The 17104-nt window shown below is 44.8% G+C and overlaps 1 protein-coding gene across 1 annotated transcript; it reads right to left on the bottom strand.

Annotated features, from left to right (window-relative positions):
• Positions 1–10137: 10137 nt before the first annotated feature.
• On the bottom strand, positions 10138–11949 carry HOXB1 (homeobox B1). Its single transcript, XM_007061934.3, has 2 exons — positions 11284–11949; positions 10138–10542 (listed from the first exon to the last, which is right to left on the bottom strand). Exons 1-2 carry the CDS (start codon positions 11900–11902, stop codon positions 10217–10219), a joined length of 945 nt encoding a protein of 314 aa, XP_007061996.2. The 5' UTR covers positions 11903–11949; the 3' UTR covers positions 10138–10216.
• Positions 11950–17104: the final 5155 nt, after the last annotated feature.

Raw genomic sequence — 17104 nt, 5'->3', positions numbered from 1 at the left:
CCATGAATCAGAAATATTAATTAATAATAAAAGAAATAAGAAAATAGAAAGGGAGTGTGGTGGTAAGGGGGAAGCCTTCACTAAAGAAAATGGACAAAGGGAACTCAGAAAATTATTCTAATAAATGTCTCCTCCTTCACAGATTCACACCCCTCTCCCAAACTAACGCTGAAAGACAAATGGCCCAACGACTTTTGATCTTCTATTACGAAATAACTCATGGCAATTTTTAATAGATAAAAAACAACATTATCTTCCCATTCAAATAGCACAAAATAATAAATTAAAGGGGAAAGTGACAGGGGGAGAAAAAAAACCCATCCATTTCAGTGGGGGAAAGATTTTTTTCCTTCTTCAAAATATAGCCACGTAATTCTCTTTGCTTTTTAAAAATAAAAATAACGGAAAACTGGGCATATAATTTCGTGTCAATACATTCAAGCATGAGTTATGTACAGCTGGTGGAGCAAACCACCTACACCTGACACTTTAAAAAGGCCGGTTCAAGCCTGTAAACAGAAGAGGAAAGTAAGCAGTTTGAAGACACAAAATCACGTGTTGAGAACATATTGTATAGAATTAAAACTCTTTGCAACTGCCCAGAGGCAGAGTAAATAGCCACTCTGTGGTGCTGTAATATGGGAGTCAAATATCCAACTTTCTTCACTAGGACTTAAAAGTTTGATTTTTAGACTGATCTGTTCAGGAGCCAAAAATTACTACATTTAATACACCGGCACATTTTCATAGGAAATAAAGTGATCAAATTAGTGTGTTTCTATCACCAGGAGTTATTATTATTTATGACTATTATTCATTTGTTGGTAAATTTAGGTTGTTGGGTTTTTTTTTTAAATTGTTTCCTTGAAAAAGGTTTCCACTGCATGCATCCGATGAAGTGGGCTGTAGCTCACGAAAGCTGATGCTCAAATAAATTTGTTAGGCTCTAAGGTGCCACAAGTCCTCCTGTTCTTTTTGAGAACTTGAAAAAAAGAGTTTCAGCCCTTTTAGCATCCTGTTCAAACACATCTTCGTTCACACACAAACTCGTTCAGCCTTCGGAAGCAGTCGCCCAAGATATTTGCAGTCAGGGCAAAGCTGTTTTCATCAGAAGGATTCATGAGTATTGGGTTTTTTTGGAAAGCCAAAACCCAAATCTCCTGCTATTTAGAGAACAATATTTTCTTTGTCTTCCATTCCATCAGAATTTAAACACGAAATACATCGGATCAGTCCATGGCAAACAAACGTGAATTTGATAATGCAGTTGTCTTCCACCCTTGTCCATAATAAATTAACAGGGTTTTTGTTTCGGGCGATAGGAGGTTGTATACTACAGAATATAATAAATCGTTGAGGATTCGACGCATTATTTGTGTAGAAGGAGCTAAGAAAGGAATTAACTGGAAACCAAACTTTAAAAATTGAAACCTTTTCACTCTAATACTTGGGGGTATTTTGGGATGTTTCTTGTTCTAGCAGAGCAATCGATAATCAAAGCAAATCACCAGCAACTTGAAATTGGTTAATAGCGCCTCCCCCCTTTCTGCCTCATTATCATTATTTCTGTTTGAGGGGGAAGATCCTCCCACGGATAAAAGTCATACTCAGGGAAACTCTTCTTCTCCTTCCTGATTCGTATCCCGTCGCTAACCGAAGGAACGAAGTGAAACCAATTATTAGAAATAAAAAAGGAAAAATTTTATATTTTAGCGTCTTGTTTCTTACTGAAGAGGAAGAAACCTTTCATTTGTATTTTGGGTGGTTAATTCGGGGCGTCTAAAATAGACAACATCGGCTTTTTATCTCTAATGGTTGGTTTCAGTTGTCTCTTTTCGATTGTTAAACGTTTCCTCTGAATGTGTTCTTGTTATTTCGAGCCAAATGAGGCTCTGGAAGGGGAGAAAGACTCTTTTGGCGATTATAGGAACCCGCTAACGAATCGTGGAAAGGAAACGCAGGGGATCCCACGCCTGAAGGAGCCCGGAGCAGAGCAACCTGGGGATTGTGTATTTTTGGATACAGACCTACACGGCTACCCCTCTGAAACATGGGGGGACCCTTTTTCTGCCCTCAAAGTGCATCAAGCCAGTTGTTTAAACCAACAGAAGCCTGATAACCGCAGCGGTTGTACAGCCGTAAACAAGTCTCCGGAGTCACTTCGGATTAGCTTTATGGCCGTTTTTTAATAAAAAGCCTTTCCCCTTCCTAGTGTGTGAGGTTCGAAGAGATGTTAAAACTAAAAACCCTTCGCCTATAATCTCATTGAACTGGACAGCCCTAAAGAAAAGAGCCTGGGGTCCACACACACAGGCCCACTCCCTGGAGATGGTCTGTGCAGGTGTTGAAAAGATAGAGAAGTACCATAGGTATGGCTCCTCGAAGCAAAGGCCTTGCCAATAAGTAGGAATAGGCGGTCTCTTTTTTGATTATCCTTCTCGGTTCTATTTCCCCCTCGCTCCAAATATTTGTTCCCGGTGCTTCTAAAAGGTTTCCCCCCCCCCCTTACCTATAGGAGCCCAGGTGAGATGGCCATGGTTAAATCTCCCTTCCAGAAGCCATTAGCAGAAGAGTTTCCTCCAACCAGGACTGGCAGGTGACTTCTTTCTAACTGGGTGTTTGACCAGGCTCACCACAGAAGCTGGTTTTATCCAGGGCATCAGCTTGAAAAGGGGAGGCTGGAGGGGGCAGCAGGACAGATGTGTCTCCCTGTCCCTTAAACTCCCCCCAGTACACACCTGTGAGCCCTACTGAAGAAATGGAGTCATGGACCAAGGCAAATCGTGGAAATATTGCACAGCACACGTCTGTCCTTCTCCCTGGAAAGTATTATCTAAACTCCAGATTTACTGCTGCACCTTCAGTTTGCCCCAAGGTGACTGCCCTCTGGTCTACTGTCCACTCAAGTCATTAGATTTTGGATCAGGCCCTTGGCAAAAAAACAAAAACCCATTTCCTAACTGCCTATGGCTTCCCACCTCACACAGCAATGTCCTCCCCCCCCCCCCCAAAACAACCGAGCTACCAAGAACAACTGTAAAACTTTCCAGTTGAAAAGCAGAGCCCTCCAAAAGGCACACACAGTGACCATGGCAGCATCACCCAGTCCTCAGTTCCAGAGCAAATTGTTTCCAGTCTCTCTACTTCGTCCTCTTAACTTACACCAGCTTAATGGAAGGGTCCTGTAGTGGAATCCAAAAGCAACTTTTCCCCCTCTTTTGGGGGGTTGGGGAGGGGATAATGGCCTCACAGTGGTCAGTGTCTGTGGTTGTGTTGTTGCTTGGGTAATTTTATTTTATCTTTTCCCTCTTTTTCCCCCCTTAGATGGAGCTCTCTTGTGTAATAAAATTTCTCAGTGAATTCCCACCTTCCAAGATGGGTATGATCCGAAGTTCATCTTGGTACCAGTGTCTAACCTTCATGGTTTCTGCCTACACTGTACCCCATTTAAGCCTCAAAATGAGTAGCCACATTTTCAAAACAGCTCAGGATACTCGGTGCTCAGCTCTTCTGAAAATTTAGACCCAAGGGACACTATGCAAGTGGCCTTTTTGAAAATTTGGCCTTGTGTTAAAATTTTCAAAAGCATCTAAGTCCCATTTTCAAAATTAGCTCAGGCACCTGGGCTCCTCACTATCCTTCCAGATCAAGAGGACTTAGGCTCCTAAAAAAGCCTAAGTGACTTCTGAAAATAGGACCCCAAGGGTATGTCTCTTCTGCACCTGGGAGTGAGCCTCCAACCCCAGCAGAGGGACCCCAGTTAGTGAGGCTTGGGCTTAGGCACTTTTGAAAATTTTACACTTGAGCTCTTTGGAAAATTTGGCCCCACAAAACCATGAGGTTCTGAACAGACCAGAAATGCTCCTCCTATCTCTTTTTTATTTTTATACACACCAAGTTTGATTTGTTGTCCAGAACATTTCTTAATACCAAAAGATTTTTTTTTTAAAAAATTGACAAGCGTTGAAATTAGTCATGACACAAAGTTGTATTACCTTTCAAGAAAATATTCTGCTTGAAATCAACTCTGGTTTGAAGTTAAAAAAAAATAAAATAGAATTCCCCTTTTCCTCCCATGGAAATAGATATGTTTTATTAAGTTTGCAAGATTACACCTCCTGTATCATACCGACTTCCAGGCATGGATAATGTTCATGAACTATTCTCGCCTTCCCTGAAGGCTTGACCTCTGCTCTGTGCACTGAAAGCCAACCCCGGCTATGCTTGGTGTTCTCTTCTTACCAGCCAGTGCTTTTCTTTTTTAACCCAAAATAATTTTTCAAAGCAGACCTTTTGCCTGGAGTGCTGAGTGCTGGGCCTTGCAAGGCTCTAGTGGGGCACAGAGACCCAGGCTTGACCTCATCTCTGGTCCTCAGGACAGCCTGGGCCCATCCTTTGGCGAATTCATTTCAGGCTGAACTTTCTGTGAACCTGGCCCTGAGGGGAAGGGGAGCAGGCAGGGCAAGGCTGATGGAGGCAAGCTCTGGGCAAACCTATCAGCCTGAGTAAATATTGAACAAGTCCACTTGAAGGCTGGGGTTGAATTGAAGCTGTCAGACCATGTAAACTGAAAGGATAGGTGAGGCCTCTGAAAAGTAAGGGGATGTTTTGTATACTTCTTCAGTTTTGTCCCCTCCTCCTGAGCTGACTCCCTGGGCTTCATCTCACCTGCTTCAAAGAGTGAAGCAACCTTGAAAATGATCAGCTGTTTTGTTTTTGGGTGGGGAAGGCTAAGGAGCTGGTAGGGGTCAAGGAAGAGTGGTCATTTCACTTTAAATATGGTTAGGGGGGTATAGCTCCATAATAGAGCATATGACTGCAGATCAAGAGGCCCCCAAGCTTACACCCAGGGGTTATGACATATGGGCCAAGGCCCCCGTCCTGAAAGTTTTATCACAGGTGAGACCGTAAACCCCTTGATGGCAGGGACCATCTTTTTAGTAAAAAGTGTACAGTGCCAAGCACAATAGGACGATGATCTTTGATTGCAGTCCCTAGACCCAATCACAATACAACTTGTTTGTTCATTGAATGATTGATTTAACATGAATGGGAGAGGTTTTGATACATTTACATTGAACAGCATCTTACTGAAGTAAGTGAGACTACCTGTGGACATGGGGCTAGATTCTGCAAAAGGATCTGCTCAGGTACACCAGTGAGCCATAGGCGTTGGAACGAGGCATGCTGCGAGTGCTGCCACGCCCCATGGCTTGAAGTGGTTTCCATTCTATAAAGGGTTTACATTTTGCTTGAATGTCTCTCAGTAACCCCACTATAAAAATTGTTCCAGCGTTCCTTCAGGGAGCCCAGTTTACTCCAGGATCTAGCCAACTACCTAAGGTATTACCAACTACCTAAGGTGCTACCCAACATGAGTGAGGGTATCAGAATTTGCCTCACAATCAAAATCTGGGGAACTGGGGATGGTTGCACATTCCTTCAAACTGGTCTAACTTAGAGCCTTCAGGTTCCTTGCATGGTCCACCATACTCTGTATTATTTTCTTAGTGTGACTTGAACCTGTTTGTATTAAAAGTATTAAGGAAAAATACTTTAGGCCTCAATTCAGCAAAGCACTTAGGCAGATGCTTACCTTTGAGCATGTAGGCAGTGCTGTGGTAGCCCTGTTGGTCCCAGGATGTTAGAGAGCTAGTTAGTTTCCCAGACCTGAAGAAGATCTCTGTGTCAGCTCCAAAGTTTCTCTCTTTCTCTCACCAGCTGAAGTTGGTCCAATAAAAGCTATTACCTCACCCACCTTGACTCGATGATCATGTAACTCCACCCTTATTTAGCAGAGCACAGAGTTAACTGTAAGAACCTGGGCAGTCCATTGATTTCAGTGGCATACTTCAAGTTAAATTAAGCACATGCTTAAGTGCTTTGCTGAATAAGGATGGTTACTCACATTCTTACAGATGGGCTCCTTGCTGAATCAGGGTGTTGCTGAATCATGTTACACAAAGTGAAATTCAACTAGAGACCAGCTCTGATTTGCTTCAGGAAATAATGAAAAAGGCCTCTTTTTCAAAGAAAGAATTTGTGTCCCTTCTAGCTGTGACCCCCTCCCCCCCCCTTTTCTTCCCTGCTTGTTCTTGCTGTGTGAAATATGAGGGCTGGATAAACATGAAACTGCTCACAACTTTCATCTTCTCCTCATTTGAAGGGCATCAGAGGCTTTGCATTAGGAAAGATATGTCTCTTTCCAGACCCACGGTCATTTCCCCAGACAGGGTAACGAGCTTCAGAGGGCGTCCACACCTCCAGCCCCCGTCAGCTCTGGGGAGAAAGTTAATAACAGAACAAAATGGAGTTGAACCTAAGAAAATCTTCTGGTTTCTTTTCTTTCTTTTTTTTTTTTAAATAGAATGTGCTCTTCTGAGATCAAAAGGCTTATATTGTGAGAACAAACGCTTTAGGGAGAGAAGAAAAATTTCACACCAAGGGGTAAGGAACACATGGCCCTGAAATATCTGCCAAGAAGGGCCAGGAGTCCTGGCCTTCTCTCCTGCTCTGTTATCTGTGAGCATGGCTAGAAGACAGGAGTCTGTTCAATATCCTTGCCTAACATCTCCTCCTCTCGCAGAAGAGACCTATCTCAAACAAGGCTATTGTCATAAATAATTTACAAGAATTTCTAAATTGGGAAATGTCCTCTTCCTTTGGGATATTAAAAGAATAAATCTCCATTACGTAGATAGACAGACAGAGAGAGAGATGTGTGTGCTTATATGTTACATATATATGTTTGCATTGACCCTGGAGTGATTTTCCTGCTCACAAAAATATCATACCAGATGCTCCACAGATAAATAGATAGATGTGAGATATGTGAGTGTATATATAGATAGATAAATACACATCTTTGTATATCTGTCAATCATATGCATACACATATATCAAATACAACTATACACATACATGTATGTACAAATACAGATAAGATAAATCTATACATATATGTATAGATGTACATGCAATGTTACATGTGTGTTTATCTATAAACATGTATTTATATGAGATGTATGTAATTTAATATATATAATAGCACGTACACATATATGCATGTCTCTGTGTGTGTGTGTGTATATATATATATATATATATGAGATACAGACTCTTCTTTCTTTCTTTCTGTCTTTCTGTCTTTCTTTCTTTCTTTCCAGCCAACTAATTCACCAAGCTGGTATTTTTGCCATGTTTTCTAGTTCACAGCCCTGAGTTTCTGTCTGTTAACTTCCAGAAAAACAAGAGAAAGTGTGAAGAAATCTGAGAAAAAACCCGAAAGAAAGTGTGTGGTGATTTTTTTGAAGCCAGTGTGAGAATGAAGGACGAAATTGGGGGGTGGGGGGAAGATGAAACGAACCCTCTCATAAATGGAAATAGGTCGGAAGGGGTTTACATATGTAAGGACACATCAACACAGGCGCTGCGGCCTCTTCCGGGGTCTGCCTTTGAGTTTTAAATGCGAGCTTTCTAGGCTTTTGTTGTGCCCGACATCCTGACATATCAGTAACCTCCTGTCCTTTCTGCTCAGCTCCATCAGCCTTCCCGTCCTGGGCAGGACCCCATCCCACCCCGGGCTTGCCAAACTCTGCTCCAGTGGAAACGGCTAACGTCCATTCTCACCTGTCAGCCTTGTGGGCAAATGGGACCCATCCCATTACATCTTCGATTAGAAACAGATGCAAGAGACATGAGAATTCTCCCTGGTGGAAATGCCCGAACGTTATGACGAGTAAAACCCGGCTTTAATTGGACACTTTCAAAGAAAGTTTCCTTCAGTCAAATGAGTTATCAAAGCATCCAGCTAGCTTGCTTGCTTGCTCGCTTTCTTTCCCCTGTCAAAGGAGATGATATGCAAGTTATTACTTTTAGCAAAAAGCCTTCTCTTTTAAGCTATTGTATTCCTTCTCCCAGCCCTGTCCCTAGACTAACTGCACCTCCAATCACCTTCTTTAGAGCCCATACAAGATGTGTTCCTGACGATCCCGATTAGAAAGGGGAGAAGAGGGTGGTTACACTGCCAGGGGAAGTTCCCTCAGATGAGTTGGGCCCACTTCTTTAAAACAGCATTAAGCAGCTTTTAAGACATCGACATAGGCAAATCCGTACATTTAATTTACAACAGGTACTTTGGTATGTTGCTTCCCCTCTCTTCCCCCCCCCCCCACAAAAAAAAACAGGGTTTGCAAATTTCAACTGAGATCAGAACAATAGATTCTCCTGGCAGCCTCTCTGTTTACTTGTTTAGAAATCCCAGAGGCGTTTCGAGGTAAAAAGGTCAGAGCTAAAGGTCCCCTTCCCCCTCCCCCACCCCTACCTCCACCCCCACCAACCTCTCTTCCTCCAAAAGTCTTAAGATCATAGAATAAAGTGTCCGATCCCGCACCCAGTGAAGTCAAGGGGGAATGTGCCATCGCCTTGTGGAATCAGGCTCCAGCCCCCAAAGGTGGTGCATAGTTATGTCTGCTTTTCATTCGGAGAGCAATCAGTCCTCATTCGGTGTCCCCATTTGGGGGCGTGCGGGGGAAGGGGGAAATATCCCTCTTGACTTTTACTTCTGAGGCCAGTGGATCCCCTTTAAAGCATGTTTTCAATAATCCAGAAACCTTCTTTATGTAAATATGACACCCCCCCCCCAAGTTCATTCCAGTCGATGCTTCTATTTCAAGAACGTGGGTACCCTATAGTTCCTGAAATGTGTGTGCTTAAATTAGAATGTGTGTGTGTGTCTGTGACACATTTCTATCATTTTAAAGATCGTTCACTGATTAAATACAACGTGTTGGGTTTTTTTTTAAATCACTAGTTCTAGGTGACCGCAGGAGAAACTGGTTGCTTGATGCCAAACGCCTCCACTGAAGTTAAGCGATCCGCTCTGCAGGTCCCCAATACACCAGCTTTAAGTTTGGCCCTTAGAAGTGGTAAAAGGGGTGTCTACTGGGCCCGATCCTGCATCTGTCGAAGCCAAGGGGAGATTTGCCATTTGATCTAAAAAGGCAGCAGGATCGGACCTGTCGCTGGAAAGGTTTAGCGGCGTTAAGAAACCTTCCACCTGGCAGGGTGTGAGATATTTCCACGTAACTAACAATCAAGAGGACTAGACTATGAAAAATTAAACTTTATTAGAATGAGGTAGTTTCATGTCAAAATACAGGGGGAGGGGAGAGGGGAGGGGAAATCCCTATAAGCTTTTTTTCGATGTAATTTTCTCCTTAAAACAAAACAAGCAAAAAATGTCCACTTTCTCAATGTTGGTCTATGCAAAAGTTTGTTGGGGGAGGGGGGGAATATAATTACACTGTATTTTCCATTGTTAAATAGCGTTTCTATCGGGCTCAGAGAAACGGGGAGATGCTACTTTCCTTTAAGAGTTAAGGCTATCACAATAGACAATAAATACCATTTGAATCCAGCCATGTAGCTGAACGACCCAAAATCTTACAAGGTTCCACCCTGCAGCCTGGTTGCACGAAGCATGCACGCTCCCTAACTCACCCTCGAAAAGTACCCGGAGGTCAAACTTTTCCTCAATTATTTTTTGTGTGGCTGGCAGCATACAAACCACGTTCAAATAAAAAATAAAACAAAGCATTGGAACAGCATGGAAAGCCGCGATAGTGCAAAGTGATGAGGGAAGGGTTGTGTTCTTTTCTCAAAGGCCTCTGGCTTATTAATAGGGTAGGTCTCACTCCAAGATATACAAAGTTTAAAAGCCGGGGTGGGGAAAACATAACTTTTTACAATCCTGTGGGAAGAAAGGACACGGGGGGAAAAAGTTACATTAAGCAACGAATTCTTGCAGCCCAAAGTCTGTGCACGTTGTTTTTTGGAATGGAAATAACTAAATTCGTTTCAAGAATTTCTCTGGTTGAAAGTGCAATCCCCAAACTTGGGGTGGAAACGTCCCTGAGACAAATGGGTCTTGCCAGGAATGTAGGTTAAAGACCCAGCCAGCCCCTCCTTTTTGGAGTGAACTATTCCTACAGGACGGTCTCATAAATTAAGAGCGAAGGACAGAGAAATGGAAGCAGGAGTGTAACCATCACAACTCCGTTAAGGGGGCACCAGTCAGTGGAGTGGGGTGTGGGCCAGCCTGGGCGGGCTGGAGTGTGTGTATGAAAGTGTGGGGGGTGTATATGGTCTGGGTACGCGCGCCTCCATCTGCCTGCCTTGGCTTCGTTTGCAAGGAGACGGCCTTGAAGGGACCCTTTCAGGAGGAAACGGAGTTGGGAGAGGCCTCAGGTGAGGTGAAATTGGACTGGTCCGAGGCTTCGCTCACTTCCTTGGCCACCCTGGGGGCAGGAGCGGGGGCGAGGCCTTCCTTCTCCCGCTTTTTCTGCTTCATCCTCCGGTTCTGGAACCAGATCTTCACCTGGGTTTCGTTGAGTTCCAAGGTGGCGGCGATCTCCACTCGCCTGGCCCGGGTGAGGTACTTATTAAAGTGAAACTCCTTCTCCAGCTCCGTCAGCTGCTTGGTGGTGAAGTTGGTCCGGATGGCATTTGGCGGCCCGACCAGTCCATATTCCGACACTTTAGCTGTTAGTGAGCAAACGCACACAGGAAGCAGCAGCAAAGCGTAAGGCGTTAAAGCAGTGGGGAGGGTCGACACATGACAAGCGAGGCTCTCTGCCGCTCTCTCTCCAGCCATCCATCACCCCGCCACACTCACCACTTCAGCATCTGGGCCAGTTTCTGGCCCTTAGCTCCATCCACGGCAGGGCCCGGGTGCTTTCTGTACCTGCACGGGTCCCTACAGCACCGGAAGGCTCCCTTCTGAGATGAACGGCTCACCTGCTCCCTTCCAAATAGTCCGTTTTTACAAGTCACTGTTTGGCGGAAAACTTTCATGGAGCTGTCAAGGTGGGTGGGGGAGGGAAGGAGGTTGGGATTTAAGGGGGGTTCAAGGGAAGGAAGCTGAACAATAGGGGAGTGGAAGGGAAAAAAATTTGGAGGGACAGGAAGCCACTATCATTTCCTACTTGAGGCAAGATTTAAATCGCCCTGGGCCTCGCACAGAAATTCAGCAGCCCTGCATCATTACAGCAGAAGGCGCAGCTTTCAGGACCTCCGTCCACCTCTACTGCAGTCATGATGTTGCTCTGCTCCATTCTCCCTTGAGCTGTTTACCTCCTTCCTTGTGACTTGGGGGGGGGGGGGGAGATCTCTCCCATAGCCAACCCACAAAAGATTTCTTCCCCCACCTCCCTCTCTCTCTACACACACACACACGCACACACACACTTTAAAATAAAACGATCACCGAGTTGTCCAACTCACCTGTTTTGGGAGGGTTCCTCTTCACTTTCATCCAGTCGAAGGTCTGTGTGAGGCTGGCGGTGGGGCATAGCTCAGATGGGCAGGCGTGATCTTTGTCCTCGGTTACAGCGGACGAAAGGTGGCTGTAAGCCCCCTGCAAGTAGCCTTGCGCCTCCTGGCCATAGGGGTGGTGTTGGTACTGTCCAGAGCCTGAGGGGCAGTAGCCGTCTGACCCAGAACCGAGGTTAGATCCAGCGGGGGCAGAGTACCCTGGTGACTGGAAATACACGCCATCCGTTTCCTGATGGCTGAGGTAGAGCTGGTGATGCCCGTAGCTGGGGTTGCAGGCTTGGGGCGGGTACCCTGCTGATGCAGAGCCCGAGAAGGGGAGGCCAAGCCCTGAAGGGTGGGGGTGATGGTAGCTGGGGTTCGGCTGGGCAGGGTGGCTGGGCACGGTAGCGCTCCCTGCTACTACAAAGCGTCCGTCTCCGTTATAACTGTCACTGGTGGGTGTACCTGAGCAAGCGGGAAAGGAGGTTGTCCCTTGCTCTAAATGATGGTAGCCCTTGGGTGAGTAGGCGCTCGTCCCACGGTTACAAATTGCATACTCTAAGAAGGAGTTCATCCTAGTATTGTCCATCTGCCAGTGATGGAGGAGGGTCAACCTGTTTTGGGGGGATTTCGCCTGCCCTACAACCTTTAGATAGTATGTCAAAGCCGTAAAACTTCCATCCATGGATCGCTAGCCTTCGAACCCCCAGAGCCTTCCGAAAAGGGGTGGGGGGGGGGTTGTGGGAGTGGGGGGTGGGACCACGTGGTTCGCCACTAATCCAATGAGCAAAGACCTCCTGAAGTTTGTCAGATATCTGCGCTCATCCATCAAGCCCCTGGCATTTGCATGACAAAGGAACTTCAATCAAACCCTGCCCATCAATCTGATAACAACACGTATATGTCAAAATCTTTCCTCAAAGACTTTAAAAGAGAGAAGGGGTTGGGGGGTGGGGGGAGGAGAGAGTTAGAATTATTCAAGACTGTTTTAAGTGTTAAAAAGGCCCCAAATTATAAGATGTAACCAACTTCATCAGAACTTCCCCCCCCCCCCAATAAAAAGAAGGTTTTTTCCCCAACCCCAGTTCCATCTGAGACAGAGACAGACAGAGACAAAGGTAGGGAGGTTTCACTGCTTTTTCAATTATAAATATGCTCTTTTCTTCATTTTAAAACTTTCTCTGCAAAGTGGCACGAACGAGTTTGGAGTTTGCTTGGATGAAAAGGCTAAAAAAACCAAACCAAACCAAACCCATCTGTACTTTCATCTTGCTACACTAGCTTTGTGTCTAGAACCAGTGTGGGTAAAAGCTATTTAATTCAATCAATATTCTAATGAGCTGATGAAATAAAGTTTGAAAGACAGAATGTCTTTGTTGGAGAAACACCACAGTACACAGTACAGGAAAATGAAGAATGGGATTAAAAATATCTATCTATCTAATCATAGAAAAAGAGAAGTTTCTTTTTAAAGCGTTTAATAAATTCCAGGGTTTTTTTTTCAGTTACAAACATCATTTGGTCTGTTTCTGATTCATTTATTATATTAAGGTCTTCTTGTGGCACCACCCAAATTGTGGGTAGGTACAAAGAGAAAGAAACTGAAGTCAGACTTACCCCTCCACTGTTACTATAATGGAAACAGAGGTAGGCAACATTTATTTACTTGTTAGCACAGGGGAGACAAGAGCATCTAACAATATGACGCCCACAGTCATTTGTTACTTGTCAGGATATTTACTGGTTACTCAGCCCTTAAGAAGTATCAGGAGTTTTTTAGGCCAAAAGTTCACTTTAAGACATATATATACAAGTTCTTTAGTCCAGAGATTTGGCTGATGCAACGCTTTTGGACACAGGGGCAGTTTTGTTAAGAAACAGGGATAGATGTGACTAGAGCAGGGTCCCTTTCCCTTTAAAGCCTCCAAAGACAAATGAAATGTTTTAGCCAGTTACATTTCTCCTGGTTCACTAACGGGCTTACGAAAAAGTTTCCTACATCACCAGCTTTTGGTTCGTGAATACTATTCATAATAAGGTATCAGGCAGGTTCTTTGAGTTACTCATGTTCTGTGGTGTTTAGAACATCCGACTTCTGAATAACACGTATGCAAACTAATGATCAAAACCCAAGATAATTAACACTTGATTCGTTTTGTAAATGAGATGCATTTTTAATCTAAAGCCAGGAGTGGTTTTCTATATTATATAGCACTTATTTGGGAGTGAGGGGTGAGGAGGAAGAGGAAATAAATGTATTATATTTAAATAATACTTAAAATAGATCACTCCTGGATTTTTTTTTAAAAAAGAACCAGCCTATTCCATCACTGAACCGGTTTTACAGAACTGCTGTGATCATTTTCAATGATCTCCTTCCAGAGCTAAAATAGAGTGCGTTTTATTTCATTTAAAATATAGAAACACTCTGGGGTTTCCCAGGTTGCCTCAAGGATATCTCACTATTGCAGCCATGTGGCGGGGAAGACAGGCTGTAGTCGGTAACCCCTTCCTATGAAACCTCCTTTAGTGAAAACCAAGCCAAGTATCAGCTCTGAGAGTTGGACTTTTCAAGAGTTTGGTCGCGATGGCAGGTTAAGAGAAGACATTAAAATGCCCTTTTACTGCGACCAAGCAATGGTCATTTATAGTATAACACTTCCGGCCCTGGACACAAAAGAAAAAGCATTTAATATTAATCAACCCACATTCTTGCTCCTTCAGCAAAGGTGAATATAACAGGGACAGGAAATATAACTGACTGGAATCAGAGGCAAAGCCAATCTGGAAAGGTCTTTTCTTGTGGAGGTTATTCTCAAATCAAGGCAAAGAAGGTGAGGTGTTGTGGGGGGGGGGAGGGTTATTTTCTTTAAGACAAAGGGGATGTTGCATCTTTATTTCCCCCCCCCTTCCCTCCCCCCTTTTGGAACTCTCTGGCCGCTCGCCATCTGCTCCACTCTGTTACCCAAGGCACTGTCACCCCCACAAGGACCCATCACTTCGCTTTCTTCTTATCTGCTCTCTGGAACCCATGTGCCAAGTAGTCACAACGTCCCGGATAGATATCTGGGGCTAATGGTGAGATCAAAGGCGCTGGGGTTAAAATAGCCCTGTCATAAGCGTTTATTTTGTTTGTTGCTACAGTGAAAAAGCACCTTCCCCAGGGGCCAGTTCTTGATACTATAACTCCAGTTTAGTGGCACCCCTCCAGCTTCACGTGGGATCCCATTGACTCGTGAAGGAAGGTGCTAGTCCGTACAAGCGTATCAAAATCTCATCCCCATTGCGAGCAAAAAGTGGCGTATGCTTTCCACCAAATGGCAGCCAGGCCTGCAGCTCAACTCCAACTCGAGGTCACTGGATCCCATGCAGTGATAGAGTGGGGCTTTCCGAGTCGCCTACCTGACTTTCAACGCGACTTGAGATCCTACCTCTCTTTCCCTTTCCAGATCCTCGCACCATTTATGATTATTTTACATTTTGCTTCTTTTTATTTCCCCCAGTGGAGAACGTAAAGAGGGTCCCACTTCAAGACAGATCGTCAGACCCATCAGAGAAAGGAGACATCCGATCATGGGTAACTACAAAAACAATCTCTGGTGATTGCCGGTCATATTATGGGCAGCTTCTTCTTGAGAGAAGGGAGGCTCCAGAACTTGCTGAAGCAACAGAAGAGTGGGATCCCATCCGGGGAAAGCGATGAGCCAACGTGGTTTATTCCATCAAACCTCCGGTCCCCCTCCCCGCTTTTCCCCCCCCAAATACTTAATTAGTCATTACCCTTTCATGATATTTATTGCTTCGTTATATTATATGATCTTAATTAATTCTATGATACCATATTTATTGCTTCATCTGTCATGAGTCCTATCCCCTAAAGCACAACAACCGACAGAGACTTTCAGATGCCGCTGGCTTTCACGGGATGGGATTACAACAAACAACGACAACAAAAATTAGCTGGGGATTTTTGAGGATGGGGGAAGGGCCGTTTTCATTCTTCCGTTCGGGTGCGGGGGAGGGGAAAGAGTCTAAACTGACCAGGAGAATTGCACTTCGGTTGCTAGCCCGGATTAGGGGCTGTGACAGGAACCAGCGTGTTAATTGCTGGCCTAGACTCCAGCCCTTTTCCCTGAGGTAGATCCTTTCTGTTACCCCCCCCCCCCCAGCAGCCTGTAAGCGTTGAATATTGCACAGAGGAGGAGCTCCCCCCCCCCCCCCAGGAGCTGAAGTGTGTACTCCTCATTTATCAATCCGGGCCTGCGGGTCTCTTGTTTTTTCAGGGGCTACTGGACTCATCCTAAATATAGGCTTTATATGAGGCGACCGGTCTTGGGGGTTTCCCCTAGCACACCCCAGTGGTCCGTCTCCAGCAGGGACCAATGCAGAGTTCTTCAGGGGCGGACACTCCCTCTACCGCACGCATCCCCCCCGGGCCAGAAACACACTCGCAAGGCATATAACTGCGTAATATTATACTGTGGGCGCGCAGGAAGCAGCAGGGGAGTTCCTACAGCAGCCTCCAGGACAGTTCATCTGTGATTACTCATTGGGTTGGTTTCCCTTGTTGTAAACAACCTCAGCAGCTGCCCTGTAACGGTGTAGGAAAGAAATCCAGCCAGGGAGAACCATATAGTTATCCCCGGCCATCCCTGATTGCCCAGGCTTTATGGGAGCTCTTACAAGAAATCTTTTTTCTAACAGGACATCCCGTAGGCACAAAAAAAGGGGTCCCATGAAACCTAGTGGTGTGCTGATATGAAAAGGGAAGGTTTCGAGTTCTTTCGTGAGAGATTGCTTGGTTTTAACCAGTTTGGTTGACATATTTGATACCGGAAAGAAAGAAAGATCTATAGCCAAGTCTTTTGTGGCAAGATCTTAAGGGAAGTGGAGCGGGTCTTCTAAAGGTATCCATTTGAAAGAGGCTCTGCCATCGAAAGTTAAACATTTCCAAGGTTCCAGGGCACTTAGACAGACTCTTCTATTTTGAAGCTCAATATAAGGGTTAGCCGAGAAAGTTTGTTTCCCCCCCCCGCCCCCAGGAGACATCACGTCGGGCTTCTCCATTATTTGATTAATAAGGAACACTTGATAATTGAGCAGCTTTCAGACATCTGTACAAAAATATTTGATTTGATCTTTTTTTTAGAGTTAGGTATTTTGTCGGTGATTTTTACGTCACGTCCTCTGATTGTGATATTTGGGTCCAAAAAGGAGGGGCGGGGAACAACTTCAGAGGCGGTGATCCAAAGAAATATTGGAGGGAACCTCTGAGAACAGCTGTTCATAGATCCCAACACTAGAACGGGCCATTGTGGTATTTAGTCTGACTTCCCCTATAACACAGGCCAAAGCACGTCCCCAAAGTCATTCGGTTTTGAGCTAGAGACGATATTAAAAAAAAATCCAATCTTGATATAAAAATGGCCAGTGATGGAGAATCAGACACAACCGCCAGTGGTCAATTACCCTACCCGTTAAAAATCGATGCCATTGTGTTGTGAGTGAAGAAGAAGATACGTTTTAATTGTTACCCGTTGTGCTCCATAAAGCAACAAGTGTAGGTTGGGTATTAATTCAGACCAGGGGATTTCAAGAGAGACCGTGTTTGGGGTGATGGATCAATAACTGTAACTCCATTCTCTCTGTTGATATTTCCTTGCAGCTGCGCTGCTGGGATAAATGGACACAACTCTCCACTGAGGTCGCTGCAGGAGACTGGAGTTACGCATATAAATCCATACTCAGGTACCTACATACAAATGGCCTCATTGTCAAAGATGCTAAGTTA

This window comes from Chelonia mydas, chromosome 27 (assembly GCF_015237465.2).
Source record: "Chelonia mydas isolate rCheMyd1 chromosome 27, rCheMyd1.pri.v2, whole genome shotgun sequence".
NCBI lineage: Eukaryota > Metazoa > Chordata > Testudines > Cheloniidae > Chelonia > Chelonia mydas.
The sequence above is the reverse complement of the archived record's forward strand: the minus strand, read 5'-3'. Positions and strand labels throughout refer to the sequence as shown.

Excerpts from the sequence above, each read along its gene's own strand:
- HOXB1 (XM_007061934.3), bottom strand. The coding sequence starts at position 11,902 with ATGGACAATACTAGGATGAACTCCTTCTTAGAGTATGCAATTTGTAAC. Across the intron at positions 10,543-11,283 it reads GAGGAACCCTCCCAAAACAG|CTAAAGTGTCGGAATATGGA; the intron begins GTGAGTTGGACA and ends GCTCACTAACAG.